The sequence below is a fragment of the Tauraco erythrolophus genome, chromosome 2 (genome assembly GCF_009769465.1).
Source record: "Tauraco erythrolophus isolate bTauEry1 chromosome 2, bTauEry1.pri, whole genome shotgun sequence".
Lineage (NCBI taxonomy): Eukaryota > Metazoa > Chordata > Aves > Musophagiformes > Musophagidae > Tauraco > Tauraco erythrolophus.
In genome coordinates, this window is record NC_141466.1 from 105,459,766 (window position 1) to 105,479,813 (window position 20,048).

Consider the following 20,048-nt stretch of genomic DNA (forward strand, 5'->3'; position numbering starts at 1 on the left):
TAAATGCAGCTCTGCCCTGAAATTGACTCTGAACTGGAACTCCATGAGAACTACCAGGAGTAAACCTCATAGAGGGCCTTCAAACATTTGAAAGAACAAGAGAAAACAAACAAATCAGGTTAAAGATTACAAAGGGATTGCATGTTGGGCTGATCAAAAACTTGCCTATTCCTTTGCACACATGATATTCATTCCCTCCATTTCATGTACATTTCATTAAATACACATTTTACAGAGACACAGCGCAACAGATGTGCAGCAGAACATGTGCACAGAGCACAGTACCCCCAGGCCAAGGTCTCCGCGCGTACAGTCTCATGCAGATGTACCTAGCCTGAAACTCGGGAGCTGATTCCCACGATTTTCGGCGAGACGAGTCTCTAGAAACGTTTTCAATTCAGTGAAAAGCCGGACTGTAGAGTGAGCTGTTTATGGCAGCTTCCCCCATCTGCAGCCCTGCCCTCTATGCACAAAAATCCTCTTTGCTGTAGGGTTGTGATTTATTCTCAGGAGGTGATTGCGAGGAAATAGTGCATGCAGTGGGGAGATACTGCAGTCAGCAATAATTCAGGATCCAAACTGGGATATAACCCATAGTTTCTCCTTATAGTAGAGCCAAACCAGAAGGTCTTTCATGCTATCTGTGACATTCAAATCTGTGACATTGGTCTGGCTCCAAAGAGACGGGGGGAGCATTGGAACAAGCTTTCCAGTCAAACCCACAGCAGGCTCGTGACAGTGTTCCTTCACCCATTTCCAGTCAAACAAATTTAAATCAGTGAAAGAACGAAGAAAAAAACAAGTAAAAATAAGGGCAGTAAATCACAGAATGTTAGGGATTGGAAGGGACCTCAAAGGATCATCTAGTCCAATCTCCCTGCTGGAGCAGGACCACCTAGATCAGATCACACAAGAACGTATCCATGAGAATGCCACATATAAAAAAAGCTTCTTCCCCACCTCTCTGAGAAACTCATGGATTGCGATAGCCTGTGTGCTGCCGCTAAACTGGAAACACTCCGGGAGAAAGTAATCCGAGGAAGCAAAACTGCTCCAGGAACGTCAGAGGGGTTGATACCAACGACGTGCCATAGCGTAGTGCTCAGCAGACCGGGGCAGCTTTGATGGCGCTCCATGAGCTGCCGTGGTCCAGGGAGCCCTGCGCAGCACCTCCTACATACATTTATGTACCTACATACATAACCAGCCCTACGTAGGCTCCAACGGCAACGTTGGCACGGGATGGTTTTGTCTTGATAGCCGAAGCCTGTGCCAAAACTTTCAGAAGACAGGGGGTCCACGCGAGTTGCAGCTGTTCCCCTCTTTGACAGTTAAGGAAGACAGACTGATTTAATTGCTGGAATTAACCTGGAATGTCGTCATATCTTAAGAGAGAAAAGCCATTTTGAAACATAAATGTTTAATCAAATAAAAATCTATCAGAGCAAGGTGCCTACTCGGGGAAAGATGTTTCTGAAGCGCAGCTCTAGGAAGGCCTCTGATAAATTAATCTGGAAGATAATTATTCAGAGTTGGTTTTTTTTTCCCTAGAGAATCATTGAGTCTAATTCAAAATACTCCGACATAAGCAGAACTTATGTGTATATATATGCACACAGAATATAACATAAGCAGATTCACATGGTCCTGGCAAAAGGCGGAATGGACATCTGTCCTGAAAAATCCCTTCTAGGTATGCTTTTCTGAAAGTTTAAAATGCTTCACATCTGTTTCCCTCACAGCTGGCAGAAAATCCACAGGATTGTGTATCTCCTGATTTGGGAATCAATCTAAAAAACGCATTGCAACGTTTGACATAAGAAACCCAGCTTCACACACTCAGTTGACATTTCATTTTCTGTTTGCCCTGTCAAGAGGCCGTTGCCTCTTTCAAGAGCCCTCTCTGTACTACCGTCACTTCACAATAAACATTCACGACAAACCTCTGTTTAGCACTAGCAATATTGGATCCCGTGTGTGGACAAGGTGTTGACTGCTCTCTCCAGTCTTAATTCTGCTTTGTCCAATTCTTTAAGGAAAAATTCCAATCAATGCAATGCTGAAAACAAAGTTTTCCACTCAAATTCTGCCAACGGTAGAATCTGCAGAGTCGCTAGAGAAGGGAGTGCCCATGCCCGGCACGGGTGCAGCTCGTACCCACCCCTGGACCAGAAGAAATGTGGTAAGAGCAAGTTTGGCATACAGTTACCATCTCTGCACACAAAACACTACATACCTGTTGCTCCTTCTTCTTGCACTGTCAAATTGAAAACTTTTTTTGTCTGCCTTGCTAAAGTCAAAGGCTTTAGCTAGTCTTTTCTTTTGGTTCTGTTTTGGGTTTTTTTGTTTGTTTGTTTTGTTTTCCTGAGCTATGGGGTGAGACCTCTCTGATGTAGCAATAACGTGAAGTTTGTTCCAAGTTCCTTTTACCTAGAATACAGTTAAGTCACAAATTCTACTGTCAGTGTCCACACAACACCAAAGATTCACCTATCCAATACAAAATACTAGAGATTTTTGTACTTAGGTACTAGACAATGTTTGAAGCTGTATCCCTTGTCTGATGCAGACAGCTTATGACTTTCCTCCTGTATGATTTTCCTGTATGCAGTTACAGATGCAGAGGAAAGTGTGGACAGACTTAAGAGAGACCAAAAGGAAAAATTATTGCCAGTGCAAGGACTTACCTCTTATTTGATAGAGCTGTGAGAGGCATAAAAGGGGACACACATGTACACAGAGAGACACTAACTGGAATAGATAAAGGAAGCTAAAATAAATTCTGAAGCAGAATTAAAAGCAAATGTCACCCCTTGGTTTTAGGCTGGGAGGGCAATGATGTACATGGGATGAAGAGCTTTTTGGAAGAAAATTGTTTTCTAGACTTGCTCTTCTCAAAACACCTCTTAACTACCCAGTACATCTAGCAGAAGTGAAAGCTTTTGTAGGCTTTAGCGTACAGACAAAACTTAACAGAGGGCAATTTTGGGTGTGGGGCAAGGAAAAGAGTTTATTTTTATTTTTTTTTAATTATCCATTGACGTCTTTCTTCTCTCAAAATTAATGTAGTCATTTTGACACAGTGCCTTGAGTACAGTATCAGGAGGTTTTTGTTTTGGTTTCATTTTTTCCTTCCTTTTTCAATGGCAACCAGAGTCCATCCACCAGAATCTCTCCTCAGCAGGGCATTTCATCCCTCCTTCCCCCCCAGCGCTCCTGTAACATGTTCAGCCATGCTAGGAGGCCATTGAGATTCTCAATTTCAAGTTTTCTCTCTTTAAAAACACCAATCTGAGGTCTACACTCAGTTCAAGGTAACTAAGAAAGTTTAAGGTAATGAGGTTAGCAGATTTCTGAAGGGGCTTTTCATTTACCTGAAGAAGTTCTGCACTTGTGAAATATCGCTTAGGGCACTTTAGAGGATGTGTCCGGAGCTTCAGCTTAGCCCAACTCAATGGAGAGGGGCAGCAGGACCTGCACAGGAGAGTACCAGGGACCCTCTTCCAGTCCTCTTGCCTGAAACCAGTCCTCTTGCCTTCCCACCCTGCTGGGAACACTTTTTTTTTCCCCTCTGTGCTCCTAAAGCTTCTTAATCCACTGCGGCGTTAAGTCATCCATGTTTCTCTTTCAAACGAAAAAAATGGCCTTGAGCAGCCATATCTGTTTGATGCTTATATACATGTATGCACACAAAGACGCCACCACGTACATTAAGTGCGTTAAAATGTGTACACTGCCCAGCCTTCTAAATTGTCTAATCCTACTGTAAGCAGTTTTTCATTCTCAGTTGATTAAAGTATTAGTACATGAAACATCTGTCAGAAATAAAGATTAGGCAATGGGCTCGGACTTGTTCAGAAGGAAAGCAAACAAGCAGCACAAATATCACGCAAGTAAAATCCACCTCATGTAATATTAATCCTTTCATTGCCAGGAACCAACATTTTATTGGCATGAGGCAGGGGAAAGGAAAATTTGTTTGTTTGGCTTGGCCAAGCTTAAATTTCACAAGGACGCTCTACTTATTTTTGTCCTGATTCTACTGAAATACTGCTCTGAACCAAAGGTAATACAGGGGGGTGTAACACATCTTAATGGGGTGAAGCACCAAGTAGCAAATACAACACATTCTTCAGTGTAATTGATATAACAATCAAAATTTATTTTTTGCCTTATTTTCAGAGACAAAGCCAGAATCTATGCATTCCAGGGATGACTAAATAAGGAAGAGGCTGGAACTTGACATGCATCATATGCAAAAGCTAGTACTTGTTATTTATAATGAGAATTACAGTTAAGAACAAACCTAAGAAATGCTTGGTTCATCACTACACATCCACGACCCCAGCCTCTTCCTCATCTATCCTGGAACTTCTATGGGGAAATAAAACCAAACCAAAGACGTGGTCGTATCCTGAAAAGTGCCCTTTATGTGTAAAACCCAATGAATGTCACTTCGTATAACGTGCCCAATATGGATGCATACTGCAAGAATCTGTAAGCTTGGCATTTCCCATCACCCAAACATTTTACTATGCAACCTAAACAAACATTTAAACGCAGAATTCAAATCTGAAGTTTCAGTCACATAAAATGGGATGTCGTTACAGTTTTATGCCTCCGTGCAGCTTCCGCCCTGAACTTCAACTCCACGTAAATACCATCACTGCAGCTACCTCGGCTGGCAGCAGATGTTGCCGTCCCAAATAAGAGGGGGCACATGGAGCCCTGTCCTGCCTCCACACTGAGGGAAGCTCAGAGAAGACCAGCTTACCTGCTCATCAGGAGGACTCCTGCCTTACAGAGCATCCCAGGAGAAGAGGTAGTAAAAGCCTCATGCTGAGTTTGGAGAGAAAGGGAGCAGAGCCCAGAAAAGCACACCACGGCACAGCTGCCCCGACACAAAGTGGTACACGATGTCGCGAGCGTGCTGGAAACAGCACGGCATGACCTTAGGACATCTGCTTGTTGCTCTAGTTAGAACAGCAGCAATCTCCTGACAATTTGGTGGAAAAGAGTTGTAGAGGTTTCCAGTCAAACTCAGGGGGTGGCGGTGATGTTTTTTTGTTTGTTTTTTTCTTTAAGCGAGGATAAACATGAGGTTTTTGTCTATCTTGGAAGTTTCTTTCTCCCCACCCCACCCTCTCCTTTTGTGAAGGACAGAAACCAGCTGCAAGCAATGGAGATGATTCAAAGCCTTAAAAAAGGCTGAGAATCTTTCACACGGAATATATTAAGAAACTGAAGCATACCCTGACCTTCTGCATCTGCAACTGGACAGAGACTACTAGGAATGTGGAAGCATCATGATATTTAACATGTTACATCCAAAACGAGCTTGTACTTTTCGCATGACTTCCAGAAGAAAGCTTCTGGCAGAACCCTGGAAGGTAGACTGTAATATACATCCAAATACCTATGTGTAATCCCTTGCTGCCCATCAATTAGCTACAGTAGGATAATACTAGTAGGCTCTTAATCAAAAATAGAAAAGAGAAATGTCAGAAAACTTCTGAAAAGAATACAAGACCAGTATTTAGGAGTGCCAGCATTATTCATGATGCTGAATGAACTTATTTTTAGGCTCACAGAACCAGACATTGCAAATGTGATCACAGTATGCACTTCACATACAGAAGAAAACCAGAACAGATACGGAGAAAGACAATGCAACATATTATTTTGATTATTTTATTTTTTTTAATCTTCAAAATTTTCTGCCTTGAGACAGGAATGCATGATAGATAGAAATGGCTCAAACATCTTCACATGAAACACTCTTAATCATAATTCATTCACAATTATTTTTCTAAAAACATCTACAGTTACATAATCCCACCCATTTCCATCCATTATCACAGATTTAATTATTTGTTAAACAGTAGTTGCCAGCAATTGAAAGCTGTAAGGCTTTTTGCATATTAGTAGAGTCCTTCTGAACTACAAACACAAGAATATCACAACTATAACTCTCACTTTACATGGCAACCCCAGGTGACAGATGTTCCAAAAAGAAATGTGTTGCTTACGCGGAGTTCATAAAATGACAGAGAGAGCTCCGTGCCTCGTTAGCTCGAAAATCCTTTCTCCTTTACTAAGACTATTTTCTAACCTACAGCATATTCTGCATTGGAACTGAGTACTTTGATGAGTTGACCTTTATCTTCCATTGCTGCTATTTGGCAAATTTGCAAGTCAGGCATACTAGAGCTCTCCAGTAAAACTCTATGTACAGAGCACAGTTTAAACAGATGGGTTGCTTGGAATCCGTATCTCCCTCCATCTGAAGGGAACTACTTTGAGGTTTTCTGGAACTGTTGTAAACAAGAGAATATTTTTTTATATATATATGTGTGTGTATATATATATTTATATATTTCATATATAAATGTTCTAAATGTCCTTTGGGAGTCCATTTGTTTTTATCTTTCCAAATGATGACTAAATACCTGATCTGTAGCATTTCTCCTGAGAAGATACTAGTAAGGGAATGACAGTTTTGATGCACTTTGGAATGGCACAATCACGTAAACGCTTGCACGATTAAGACTTATGAACTCATCCAAAGTTTCTAAACATGATATTCTAACTAAAAACTAAAATACCAGCACAATGCAGCAAGTTAAAAAAGAAAATTCTATGTAATCAAAATATAAACAAGTACATAGGAAATGGATATCTGTCAGTAAATCTATATCTTTTTAAAGTAGGAATCGTATGCACTTAAGAAAAAAAATGTAGCTATCTGACAAACTTCGTAAAAAAAAAAAAAGTACTTTCCAAATGCATAACAAATGCCAAGATATCCCGTAACTGGCCAGGTATAGCCACATGAGAGCTGCATGGCTTAGAGCAACCCAGGGAGGGGTGGGGTGGAAACAAAAAAGTCAAAAAAATAATAGATCAGCAAGTCTAGGAAAAAAATAAAATAAAATCACATCATCATCTAAATTACTGTATGCTTATATCACAACTGCTAAAGGAGATGGGGAGGGGTGGGATGGGAAGAGAGATTGCAGTTTAATGATTCTTAGAGTAACCTCTAAAAATTCAGAAGAAAAAATGATCAACTTAATTACTAATCCTAAGCACCAATTTAATAATTTAAGTTAACTGTATTATAGTTCTCCTACTAGGGATGGAGCAAGTTCTGCTTGAAGGCTTAAAGTTTAACTCTGGAGCCCATCTGACTTCTGTGTTCCTGCCACGCTTCCTCTGCTGTTCACATCAAAGTCACTGTAAAGACTCTCTTTAAGTTTCAAACCCTTTAGGCAAGCAATTCTTTGAAGAGACAATTACATCCCACAGTTTAAATCAACTTTCGGGTCATGAAAGTGAAACACGCCAGTATTTGGTTAGTCTGTTACCACACAGTCTGTGAAAATGGAACAGCCGTCACCGTTCCTCGACAGGATTCGTCTTAGAACTAGCAGCACCCAGGGCAGACCAACTGCAAACACATCCAGATTCCATTAGGAATTAGTAGTGTTAGAAAATTGCATATGTGTTAGATCAAGAAGGCATTGCCATACATGTGGCATCATTACATTGTTTTTCCTCTGTTTTTCTCATTAAGAAAAAACAAAGGAAAACAGCCCTACAAAGAGCTTTTTCATTTATATTTTTTTGTTGTCTTCGCACCTGGAAAAAGCAGCACAGTACTCTCCAGCTGGAACAGCTCAGCACTTCCCATCAGCTTAGTTCTTTCCAGAAAGCACTTTCACTTAGTTAAGGTGGTCTACTTCAGCTGATTCTCAGAGCTAACCTTTTTTCCAGTATATATTTCATGCGACTTCCTGATGGCAATTTCAGAACTGAATGGATCTATGGTAATGTCCACTACTAACTGTGAGCAGATCTTGACACAGACCACCAAGCCAGGCCCCTTGGGATGGTTCCACACGTTGAACTGAAGCTCAGACTAAAAACCTCACGGAAACTCAAAAGCTGGAGTGGTCATGAATCTCAGCTACTTTTCCCTATTTGAACCCTCACCCTGTAATGAAAGCACGCATACGAAGGGAAAATAACAACCGCCTGAGTTGGGAGCGTTAAGACACCGGTGAATTATCTTGCTGCTCTTCAGTGACCGTGGATTCGCTGTGCTCCTCGCTCGTCTCGTTGGAGGGCTCCTCGTAGCCCGGCTCGGCAGGATCCAGGCTGCTCCCCTCACTTTGTTCCTCACTTTGCTCTTCGCTGGCCTCCGCAGACTGCTCCAAGTTGCTCTCCAAAGGAAGCTGGAGAGCTGCCAGTTACACTTTCGTTTTGGTTCATTTCGTTAAAAGGCTGTGGGAGAGGTGCAGGACACTGTACAGCATTCTCACTGGCAGGGATGGGCACTTTGGTTGCACCGATGTCCACGACAATGTCATTTTGTGGTAGAGTTACCTTCTCCACTAATTTCCATTGAATAATACTCATGTCTTCCCTCCAGTTGAAATCAAGTGACCATCGCTATGGGTGAAGCTGACGTTTGTCACATGACTACTGTGAGCGCTGTATTTGTGACTCGGAGCCTATGGAAAACAAGCAGAAAGATAAATCACAGGCTTGACTAGAAGAGCATGTGATACTGAAACCCCAAACTACTACCATTTTGTCTGCCCCTTCAAGAGGGCTCTTTATTCACGCCAGAGTAAAAAGTTATATTATTTTTTCCTCCCCACAATACACTCTCTCTTCTTAAGGCTCGTAACGCGGGACAGATTTAGATCTTTACGCAAAAAGTAAGGGACTTAACACCAAGGCCAGCCAACAGAAAGCATCAAGCCTCTGCTCCAGAACTTAAGGACAGTGGTTGCTACTTCACTTTTAGGTATGTATTTTATATTTTCTATTTTTTTATATAAACTTAATGAGGAAAACCATGCTTTTGTCTCTACCATTGTTCTCAGATACAAATGAGCCATTTGGCTGCCACGTTCCAAAATGACCGAGCTGGAAGCAGGTGTCTGGCAAGGAAAGCTTCAGGCAACACAAACGAGCACATAGACTAGACTGGTCTAGACTTACCTTTGGCTTGGAACAGGGATACTGAAAGAGAGGACCTTACAAAAATCATCAGCAACTGCTATCACTTTTCGGTTATGAGATCTGACAAGGGCATTTATGTCTGTCCCGTCTGATCCTTCGGGCCAAACTCCTAGGAGAGAGCAGAGCAAGTATTTAGTGATGCTGTTTTTAGAAACAAATTAAAAGATAATCCATAAACAAAAATAAAATCTATAAGCTGTGAGAAAAGGAAAGCTTAACAAAAGGTAACAAATGAGACATTCAACTGGAAAATGGAAAATGCACTGCATAAATGTCAGTAATATTTTGCTAGTCTAATGCCGCTCCCCCAAACCCTCAGCCTCGGCCAGGATAACCTCTTGGGCTTGATACATCTCCTGTTCAAAACCACAGTCTTGTTTAAAGCTTATCTTGTTTGCTGCTAAAACTGGCAACTCTTAATTAACACTTTCATGCACAAATGTTTTAAAAGCGAGACTGATGCTGAAGGTTGGAACAAGCCCAGGTATCGTACATTACGCAGAGATCTCTCTTGGTTTTATTTTAAATCTGGAGCAATTTTTAGTATTTGCATGATTCAAAGGAGACAACTGATTGATGATACTTTGCACAGAAACCCAGCCTGTACGAGTTTCATAGATGTAAGTGCTGTCAAGTGCTTAAGTACAATTCAATATGCTTTTAAGTGAAAAGAATGACACAGATACGTCTAGACAAAAGAAAAACAACATCGCCTAGATGAAAGCACTGAACAAATTGGGGAAGGGGGAGGCTCTAAGTTTTAACAAAAAATAAAGATCCTAGAGATTCTCGTAACTAAACTGATGATTCACATCTGCAAGAAAAGCTGAACATAAGGTAAACAAGAGGTTATAAGATACTAATTTATGCCAAAGGTATCACATTTTTACAGATCATACTTGGGTTTCCGATTAGTTCAGGAGTTAGGAGGAATTTCCCCCCTCGAATATCAGCCCCCACCCCAAAAAACTGCACGGCCGCTTGACTGAGAAGGATGTCTATTATCAGATATAAAAACGTCGTCTTCTTCCCTTACAATCACTGACTTGGTAAAATAAAAAACATGTGCTGACTACTTTATACAGCACAAAACATCGACTTACAACTGCCTTGTCTTTTTCAAACTCCCACACTATCTCTTCTTGGTTTTAAGCAAAATGGCAAATAGCATTTAACTTTAAAGTTGTGTTTTCTGTTCTTCAGTGGGGTGGAGTAAGAACTTTATTTTCTCTGAAGAATAACAAAGGCAGCTTGTTACAAATGCCAATAAGCTACATTGTAGGTAATTTACTAAATAAAGACATGAAATGCTAAGGAAGCATTCAGAAACATTATAGTGCTCTCACATCAATGAAACCAATCTGGAAAACAGATACTATTTAAGAATTCTCAAGTAGCTCAAAATGAATGAATTTTAACTTTCTCCTACACGCGATATATAAAATACTGTCATCAGGTGGAAGTAATAAAAAAACCCTTCAAATCAGTTTCCTGAAGTTTCAGCTACCACCTTCGGTAAACTATGTCAAACAGCTATGCTTTCCTCTTGTTTTTAATTTAAGATTAAAAACACTAGTATTCGAGATTGCATCTCTTTTTAAACATCTCTTGTGTTCACAAACTTCTTTAGTGGTTCTAAAGGTAAGACAATCCTTTGTCATAAGGCAGCAGGATTCGCTTTCAATGTATCAGGCAAACACGGAAAAACCAAGACATTAATGTAACCAAGTTCTTAATCACTGTAAAAATAACACAATATACAAAATCATAGGACTTTGTTATTAGGTACAACAGCAGGACTTCAATTTAAAAAATTTTGCTAGCCAGCAGAAAAGCCTCTCAAAAGAATCTGCTCATCTGAAAGTGTGGGAAACGTGCAGTAAACGAAGGAGTGACTTCAAGTGCTCGGGGTGCAGACTGATGATACTGCTGTGCCAATATAGTAGTATCAACTGCCAAAAAGGAGAGATGCTATTCTCATCCAAACTGTTCATTTCCATCCTCTTTCTTCTGCTGACAACAGTGTGATGCCTGAGCTAAGGACACACTATCCATGGAGCCAAATTAGTAAAACACATACCCCAAAAACCAAAATCCCATAAACTTAACCCTCTCTCCTAAACATCAAAGTGAGCAGCCCTTGGCTTGTTTGGATCCCTGAGCCAGCTGACCCTCGGGCCAAAGCCAGATCTCTCCTTTCAGCAGCAAATATCTGCTAGGCTGGCTTAGCTGCACTGTCTGATTTAATGGGAAAATACTTGCCTTTGTCTGAGACTGAGCCACAATTTTAAGATTCTGCAATGGGTGTCAGACTACCAGACAGTATAAAATTAAAGAATGATGAATCTTGGCTAGGAAGTTTAAATATATTCTGTTCTGCCCCAGAATAACATCAAATTATCTGCTTTATCTACTTCACTCCCAGGTCCTCTGGCACACTGAAGATTCTGAGAGCAGTTGAGACTAATTAAACTTAATTCAGAGTGGTTAAAGTTTGTAGTAATCCAAAATGGAATGCAGACAGGATCAGCAGATTTATTTACTTTTTAAAAGCAGAAAGTAAAAAGGCTTCTCAAAACAGTGGTTACGGCAGCTACTCATCTCCAGCCTGGCCCCAGTCACTAACAGCTTCTATCCGACAGCTGTTAAAGAGACAAAGCCAATCGTTTAGATGTGAACCCAAACTCTTTCTGCACTCCCACACCTCATCTCCTTAGGTCAGGAGTAAAGGACGCTTCTGGGAAAGTGCTGGGATAGCTGCTCTCCTTATTTTGTCTGCTCTACCACCAAACGTAGTGGTAAAAGTTCAGTAGCAACAGAGCCACCATCTGCTACCTCCATGTTTCTGGTAGATTTAAGTACTCCGCATAAAATGTAAAATGGCTCCAGCTCTGAGGCTATTCCAGAAGGAACATTCAGTTCTTACAAAGTGTTTTCATTGCTCCTGGAGAAAGACGTCACATTAGCATCGGAGTTTCGCTTTTCACTTTCTCCAGCATCTCCTGAACCTTCTGATCCTCCATTTTAAAAAAGGCATTTATGTTGCACTATTATTTCAGTCGCACTAGCAAAGACAGCGAGGAAATGACTGCTGTGGACCGATTCCTTGTCAGCCTAGGCTTGCACGCACAGAGCATCAGGAGGGAAACAGCCATCCGCACTCTGTTTCACCCAGACTGAATAAAAACAAACACGTACACAACCCGGTTCACAGTGCTTAGGCTAATGGAAGCTAATGTTTTCAAACTAGCAATAAGCAACAGTATTCAAAAGCAATGCAGAAACAGCACACTCCTGTTTATTTCTGCTACCTACCCTCGAGCTCGAAGCAACTCAAAAATATTTTACACAGTTTATCAACCAGTTTGCTTCCTTCTCTGACCCCTTTGTTTTCCCTGCTCTGCCTCAGATCTTTGGTGCCCAGAAAGCAAATCAAGCCTGGTTATAAAGCATAAACGTCCTCCACCCAACCAACACGTAACAAGAACGTCAGTGTTAGCCCACAAACCAAATGCAATCCTTTAAAGACTGCTTGCTCATTAGGCACATCACAGTCCTAAAATACGCAGGATAGGTGTCAGAAGCTACAGAGAGCACTCAGACTTAACTGATTTTCTTCTACCCTGTCTATAAACTGATATTCAAGTTGAACTCCTAGTAGCAGTGAAGAAAAGATTTGTAGACCTAACCCCTCACCTCTAAAGAACTTGCTGATTTACCTGATTTTGATGTTTTCAACAACACAAAGAACAGGCAGGTATCTGACCTCAGCGGTGGAAGCGAGACACTCAGCATCCTGCTCACACAACTTGATTTTACAATGCTGACAGGCTGAACCATGCTTTTCAACCCCTGAAGAGGGGCCCATGGCCAACAGAGCTGCCTTCAGCAAAAGCAGTTTGAACTGTTTGGCCACAATCTCAAATGGCACTATTAAAATATCTTTGTAATTTTTTTTATACATTTAAACAATATTAAATAATAACGCTTAATCGATCAGTCTCTTCGGCCTGTCATCTCAGCACCATCCTCAATAATCATTAACAGCATATTTCTAATAACAAATTGAAGCAAAAGAAAACAAAAGCACAGTGTGAATAGCTTAAAAGCAAGTTAGATGGTGCTTACCAAACACCTGGAAGCCTAGCACACAAGTGTATGTTGTCCAATCTATATCCTTACAGTCAGACGATTCCTGATTAGCTACAGCCACTTGGAATGTCCCCTGTAAAAAAAAAGTAAATGATGAGTTATGTCATATAATTTTGTATTTACATCTGTCCTCTTTAAAGGTGCTAAGCCATTAAATAAACATCTTAAACCAAATCTGGAATCACACTGTAAAGACAGCCCAGTACCATTATCAAATTCCAGATACTTGAAGCTTTGCTGGTATTTAAGAGTCACATTTACCTCTCATTTCCCTCTTCAGATCACTTGTAACTCAAAAACACCTCCCTGCAGCTTGGGGTCCCCTGCTACCTACTCTACAAAATGCTTTAATAGAGTCTGCAATAGAGTAATTTTCTCCTTCCTACCAGTTTTCATTGATGTGCAAAAATTCAATCAATCATTCAGGAAGCTCTGCTTTCAAAATAGTGAGGAACTACTACCAGAGGAGCCTTAGACTGCTTTTCAACTTCTAACGAGGAAAGCAAAGATTGTTTCTCAAAAGAATGTCCAACTTTCAATATACCAGCCCAGTACTAATGGGTCACAGATCTTTGCTTCCCTATACAGGTAATTACAAACATCAACACTCCCTTTTGGTGGATTGAGACATTGCACTATTCAGATTTGAAACCTAAGTTTTGACAGGCAAAAAGAACATGTTAAGGTGACAGATATTTAATTGCTGGCTCTTCGTGCCTGTACAGGAACAGAATTACAGTCCTCTTGGATCCTGTTAAAGCCACAGGAAGACAAGAATATAAAAATAAATTTAAAACCAGACTGATATCCACTATGCAAGTTGAACTTTGACATAACCATTATATATTAAATTTATATTTCCACATATTAAAAAAGGACAAAAGCAAAAACATTATACCACTAACTCACTAGAGTAGTATTATTGCTTTGCTTACTTTTCAACATCACCAGCCAAGACAAAGTTTTTTAAAAAAAGAAACTCCAGAATGGAGGCACAGATCCACTGATTTTATTCCCCCAAAATAACTGGTACTGTTGACACTAATTAGACAACTGTATATATTATTTTAATCTACAGAACTTTGGGCCAACACCAAAACACAGTGCCACTTGTTCTGTAAATTCTACACTGTTAAACTGATTTATGACCTTGTAAGAAGTAAGCTATATTTGGCATAGCCATTAGGTAATACACAGCTCTGAATAACATCAATATATCGGGTTACACAAGTTCAAACTGGTTCCTTTGTCAGTAAGCATTTTGTACAGTCCTGATCAAACACCTTCTAAATATTCTGACAGCTAATACATACTTCTGTTCCCAGTGTATTTAATTTCATACTTACAGTATAGTATTTCATAGTCTCCTGAGTTTGACATTATATACTTGTTGTCCGGGGACCAGTCAAGGTGTGTAATATAGCTGGAATGTCCCTGGGGAAGAACGCAGTAACACCAACATGAAACACGTATTTTAATTCAAACAGAAGCAGAAGTCGCATACACAGATGGGACAGCTAACAGCAAAAAACCACCTCCCCACCCACCCCAGGTCTGTCGCAATTCACTTGTGCTCCGTTAAAGGCTCCTTACTCCACAGTGCCACGCTCGCCAACGGCTAAACCCACACAGGCTGGGCATCATGCCTCTCCCAGCACATGGTGGATTCTTCACTTGTAAATGGTGTCGTCCCTCTTGGACCCCAGAATGATATACTCCTAGAAGGTACATTGCTAAAATACAGAGGAACTCACATTTGTACTTGAATTAAGAAAGTATACACTGCTACTCATTGAGAAAGGCAAGTAACTTACACGGGATCATTTTTAGATCCCATCAGAGAAGTGACAGAGTGGCCTCTCTCTTATTTCTCTGCCCATTCAAAATAATTTCCATTAAAAGTACGCATATTCAAATAACCTTTGCTCATCCTAAAAACTTAGGATACTTTGGTTAACAACCACCGTGCAAAACTACAAGATCAAGGACCATAAGCTTTTTGAAAGTTTCTGCTGTGCTTCTTACATTGCATACATGTTAGTGTCAGCTTTGAGTCTTCCCTATAGGCACAGGGTCACCCTTATAAGAATCAAAACACTTCGGCCTAATTGCTTAGTTATCACCATCAAGAGCAACCTCATGGCTAAAAACTCATCTTTGTTTTTGAGGGAGAAGCTAAATGCAGCTGGTCAGAGTATTTTTCCTGTGCATGAACTTTTTTGTTGGTAGTAATAACAATAATAGCAATAATAAAGATATGAGAGGCTCCAGAGAAGCCTCAGATTTGTATAAGGTAGGAATAAATTATTTCTCTGTAGAGGAAAGGGTGGGAAATGAATAAAAGTGACATCCATTTTACTCTTCTTCCACTCTTCAATTTCTTCTTACTGGTCCTCATCCCTTACAAGACCATTCATTTTCTCCCCTTCCTAGTCATTCTGCCAGGCAACAAAACACCACTTTATTGCCTGACAGATGCCAACTCATTTGCTCTCTCGGTGGGCATTATGAAGATGGCATCCCTCGGCCACCCGCAAGGTCTCTTGGCCCAGCCTACACCTGCTGTGCTGGGACCAGGCTGGAGCACTGCGCTGGCGGCCGCACCACCCACCACACCAAACTCCTCTAGAGAGAGCTCTAAAATGCTGATTACTTCCAGAATCACATGTAGAAATACACTCGTGTCTGTCTTCTCATCCCCAGGTCCTCTGTGAGAGACTGCAAAAACATTTAGGAGAAAACTTGGCCTTTAGGGTTTATTTACTTATGAACTAAGTCTCTGCCTCAAACAGAGGAACTGTGTATTGACATAACTGCTTTGCAGTCATGGGTGGGATTTATGATATCAACATGCAAACTTGGTATTTTGAAAAAAAAATTAAAAATGCACAATTGGCTAGGATTACTTCTCCTCCTTCCCCCCCCCCCCCCCCGCCCTTATTTTCCAAGTCTTCAAATTTGCAAGTGAACTCCAACATGGAAAAGAATTGGTCAGTCATTTAAAATATCCTGCCAGACATTTGGCAGCTGTTAAAATTCCTGGGGGTGGTGGGGGAGTGAACAAAGCAATTGGCCCAGGGGGCTCCATGCTGCAAAATCCCTTCAGGCAAACAATCATCGAACTATGAACTGGAACATAACGTTGTAATATTTTCAATAGCACAATCCCATTTTCTAGTAAAATCTTTCTTTGGTAGCTGCCCACTGATAAGGCAACATTTTACTCTTTCCTTTTCTGTACCTCTATTTACAATGAATATAATTACTCTTTATCACTGGCTAATAAAACTACCTACTAAATGGAAACCTCTCCTTCGTTGGTAATGTTTGTCTGTTTCAGACTTAATATCGCAATGCCCATGGTGTATGGGACGAGCACACCAATTATTTCAAGTCTAGTGTACCAAATACTTCAGCATGGCTGCCCATGTGAGTTTCACCCCACAGCTCTCTCCATAAACGCACGGCACTCGCTTCTCCTTTGCTAATAGATATCTCTGACGAAAGGCAAACAGAAACAGCACCAGCCACCCCGGAGCTGCTGACACGCTGGAAGTTCATACCCCAGCCGGTACCTTCACATAGCTGTCTGCATAGCTGAAGCCCTCAAAAAACAGCTGCACAAGTCGAAACGGTTGTTTCGGCTCATCTGAAATTCTTTCTGATCGCAACCAACACCATCCCTCACTGTGACAACATGCTGACAGGTCAGACACTCGCCTCTCTGGTGGCAGCAGGAATCCTGGTCACAACTGAAAGGGGATTTAAACATAACAGTGGGCACACAGCCCTTATGCATGAGTTGATAAAACCAGTTCCGTAGACAAAATCCTTCTGAAAGTATTCAAGTAATGTATTCAAGTTGGAGGAAACAACCAGAAAGCTGACTACCAGGAGGATCGAGTCATGCTACTTGGAAGTCACCCGAAGAACACCAAAAGGACACAGTGCCAGTGCCCAAGAAGCAGCCGGGAGCACTTGGGGTGCCAGCACACTGGGGTGACCCCTGCTCAGCACCGAGCTGGTACCGACCCTCCAGCACACCCGGGGCAGCAGAAGGGAGACACGGGGTTTGTGAAACCCGACCGGCAGCCCCGCAGCACGTCAGATTCAGTCAGCTAGCATGCTGCTGCCTTCTGCACCAGCTGGAAGGGTCTAGGGAGCTGAGCCCCAACAGAAACCAGGTTGCTAATTTTGGCTTCTATGTGCATTCACTCAGACTGAAAACACGGTTAACAGAAATCTGCTTTGAAGCCTTAACCCTTCCGCCTAACAACGTTGATTTCTCCCATAGCAATTTTTACAAACCCCTTTCCTGCCAAGGCAGAGGTACAGATAGGCATACAGATGCCTGACAAGAAGCTGCACACAGGATGAAAAAGGTAAGGAAGGGGAGAAACCCTTTTCAGTGTGGTGGTTACTTCTGTTTCAATGCAGTTTCACCATACTCAGTACACCGGACACGCATTATTGATTATATTCCCAGCTATTAGCAGCTTTAGAATTATGAGATCACTTGCTAGTAATGCTATTGAATAGAGTGGCATTATCTGCAAACTACTTGCATCTCCAACACACTGTCCTACAATGTAGGGCAAGAAGGCCCAAGCATCAGTTGATGCTGGTTTAAATTACTGTATGCTCTCTCCTGAACATAACACATACAATATACAGATATAAATGATCTCACACATCTTCAAAGAGCTCACGGAGACCTTGAAGTACATAGCAAGCTGAATATTACATATGTTAAGATTAGCCATTTCAGTGATTTTATTTTTATGGTTAAAAAATAAGTGATGGGGTGAAATGCTGCACTGAAGTGCAGCTGTCCGCTGCTGTCCTTCCACCAGCCTCCCTGGGTCCCCAGTCTGACCTCTCTGTAGGCTCAGCCCTTTCCCCACACCCTGAGCTCCCTGGGAAGGCTGCAGATCTGATTTCTCGTCTCACGACTGTTGTGCTATCAGCTAACCTGTCATCACCCTGCTTGGGGGCTGCAGGATGCCCTGGCTCATCCTGAACCACAACCCTGCCATGAGGAGTCTCCAGCATATCCAACAGCCTTTCCTCTCAGCCGCATCCCATGCCAACGCCGAGCCCTCACTGCCACCCACACACCACAGGGACGGAGCAAACTCACCACTGCTGTCTGCCCTGGCAGCCCTGTGCCCCCAGCAGCAGCAGGGCTCAGGCTGCTCTGGACCTCCATGCCCTAACAGCACAGGGTGTCCTTAGCCAAACACGGGTAGAAATCTCTCCGAGACACCATACGTGGCACTAAAAAACTGGCTAATGCCTGTTCATTTCCCCCTAACTAACAGTTGCCACTGCAAGTCTTGCATCAAAGGTTGTAGGAAAAAAGTATTAATAAAAATTATATCTTAGAAATAAAAATAAATAAATATACCCCGCACAATTTAGCCTTACCGTCCCCTTATCTCCCATTTGCAAATTAATGAAGTAGCTTGAGAAATTATCTTATTTTAAAAACTAAAGAAAAGCAATTGGTGACAAACATATGAAAGTGTTTTGAGCAGGGGATGCATTCCTTAAAAAAAAAAAAACAAAAAACATTTCACATTTCAAATGTGAATCTATTCTTATGATATCGTTTGCAAATCTCATTAAGGTTCAGATGTTCTTTATGTAAATATTCTCAGTAACCTAAAGAGATGGCTGAACTTAAGGCAAGGATGTTAGATTAACTAAACACTTAAGGAAAAACTAGTACGTCTTCTTAGTGCTGAGACAACCTCATGTAAGTGGAAGGACTAATACAAACTCCACTACTTGTGCTAGACTTACCTTTATTTACCCTGGGCCAGAAATTTATTGTTAACATATTCCCCAATTCCAAATTTTGTAGTTACAATTACAGCTGAAAATAGTGCATATTCGCAACCTCCAAAATTACATATTCTAACAAAATTCCACCATCTGTTGTTATGGTGGTCCAAGGAGTACTTTACCAATATGGGGAAAACACCCCCAAAGACGTGCAACGTTTTCCCCAGAAGAGTTTCAGCATACAGGTACAAGGCATTTCTCCATCTCACTGTTAATTTCTCATTTCAATGAAAAAGTCAATAGTCTGAGAAATTAGTCATTTGATGCAAAAGTGTTCACCTATGGTTGCAATACTCATCAGAGTGAAGTTTAAAATCAATCAAATGCTGAAAAAAAAATCATAAAAGCTGTAACTAAAACTAAAACCAGAAAAGCATCAACCCAGAGAGAGTTCCACGGCTTAACGTTTTAGTATATGTATAACATCAAAATGCAAGAGCTGCTGATTATATTTGCTCCAAAACTTACAGTGCATTTTCCGTATCTGCTATACTTTCTTCCATTTTCTGTTACTACGTAGAGGTAAATAAAATTGTCATGGGATCCAACTGCAAGTAAGGTGCCATCTACAACACAAAATATTTTATATAAATTAACAGAATGTTTGCTTTCCAAATTTTAATGATTTCAGATTTATCACTACAACAACAGTCTCAATTACACTACTGCTTACGAATTGTATTGAAGAATACATAACTGTTTACATTATGTTGTTTTTCATTCAGTAACTGTTTACTCTGTGAGTATGTTTTTTGGGCAAGTTCCTTCACTTCTGCTTTTTTTAAGTAAGCGTCCAATAAATGGTGTATAAATCCTCAGATTGCACTGGATTTCTGGGAATTGTTGACAGCAGGCAGGCTTGAGTTTTCTGTAGAAGAGTATTTACTCTATAGTTAGCTTAGCTTTGGAGAGGGGGATTGCATATAAATTGACACTAAATAATGTCTAAAGAAGTGGAGCATTCAAACACGACAAGCAGTTTTCTAACCTGTGTTGTCTCCATTTAAAAAAAAAAA

General features: G+C 41.0%; 1 protein-coding gene across 1 annotated transcript in view; it reads right to left on the minus strand.

Annotated features, from left to right (window-relative positions):
* Positions 1 to 8,051: 8,051 nt before the first annotated feature.
* The window catches only part of EML4 (EMAP like 4), a 37,290-nt gene continuing 25,293 nt past the window's right edge, over positions 8,052 to 20,048 (minus strand). The window contains 9 exon segments of the mRNA XM_086626221.1: positions 8,052 to 8,231; positions 8,233 to 8,426; positions 8,429 to 8,516; positions 9,013 to 9,044; positions 9,047 to 9,142; positions 13,162 to 13,235; positions 13,237 to 13,258; positions 14,532 to 14,619; positions 19,501 to 19,598. Of these exon segments, the coding sequence (XP_086482347.1) occupies positions 8,052 to 8,231; positions 8,233 to 8,426; positions 8,429 to 8,516; positions 9,013 to 9,044; positions 9,047 to 9,142; positions 13,162 to 13,235; positions 13,237 to 13,258; positions 14,532 to 14,619; positions 19,501 to 19,598 (872 nt within the window).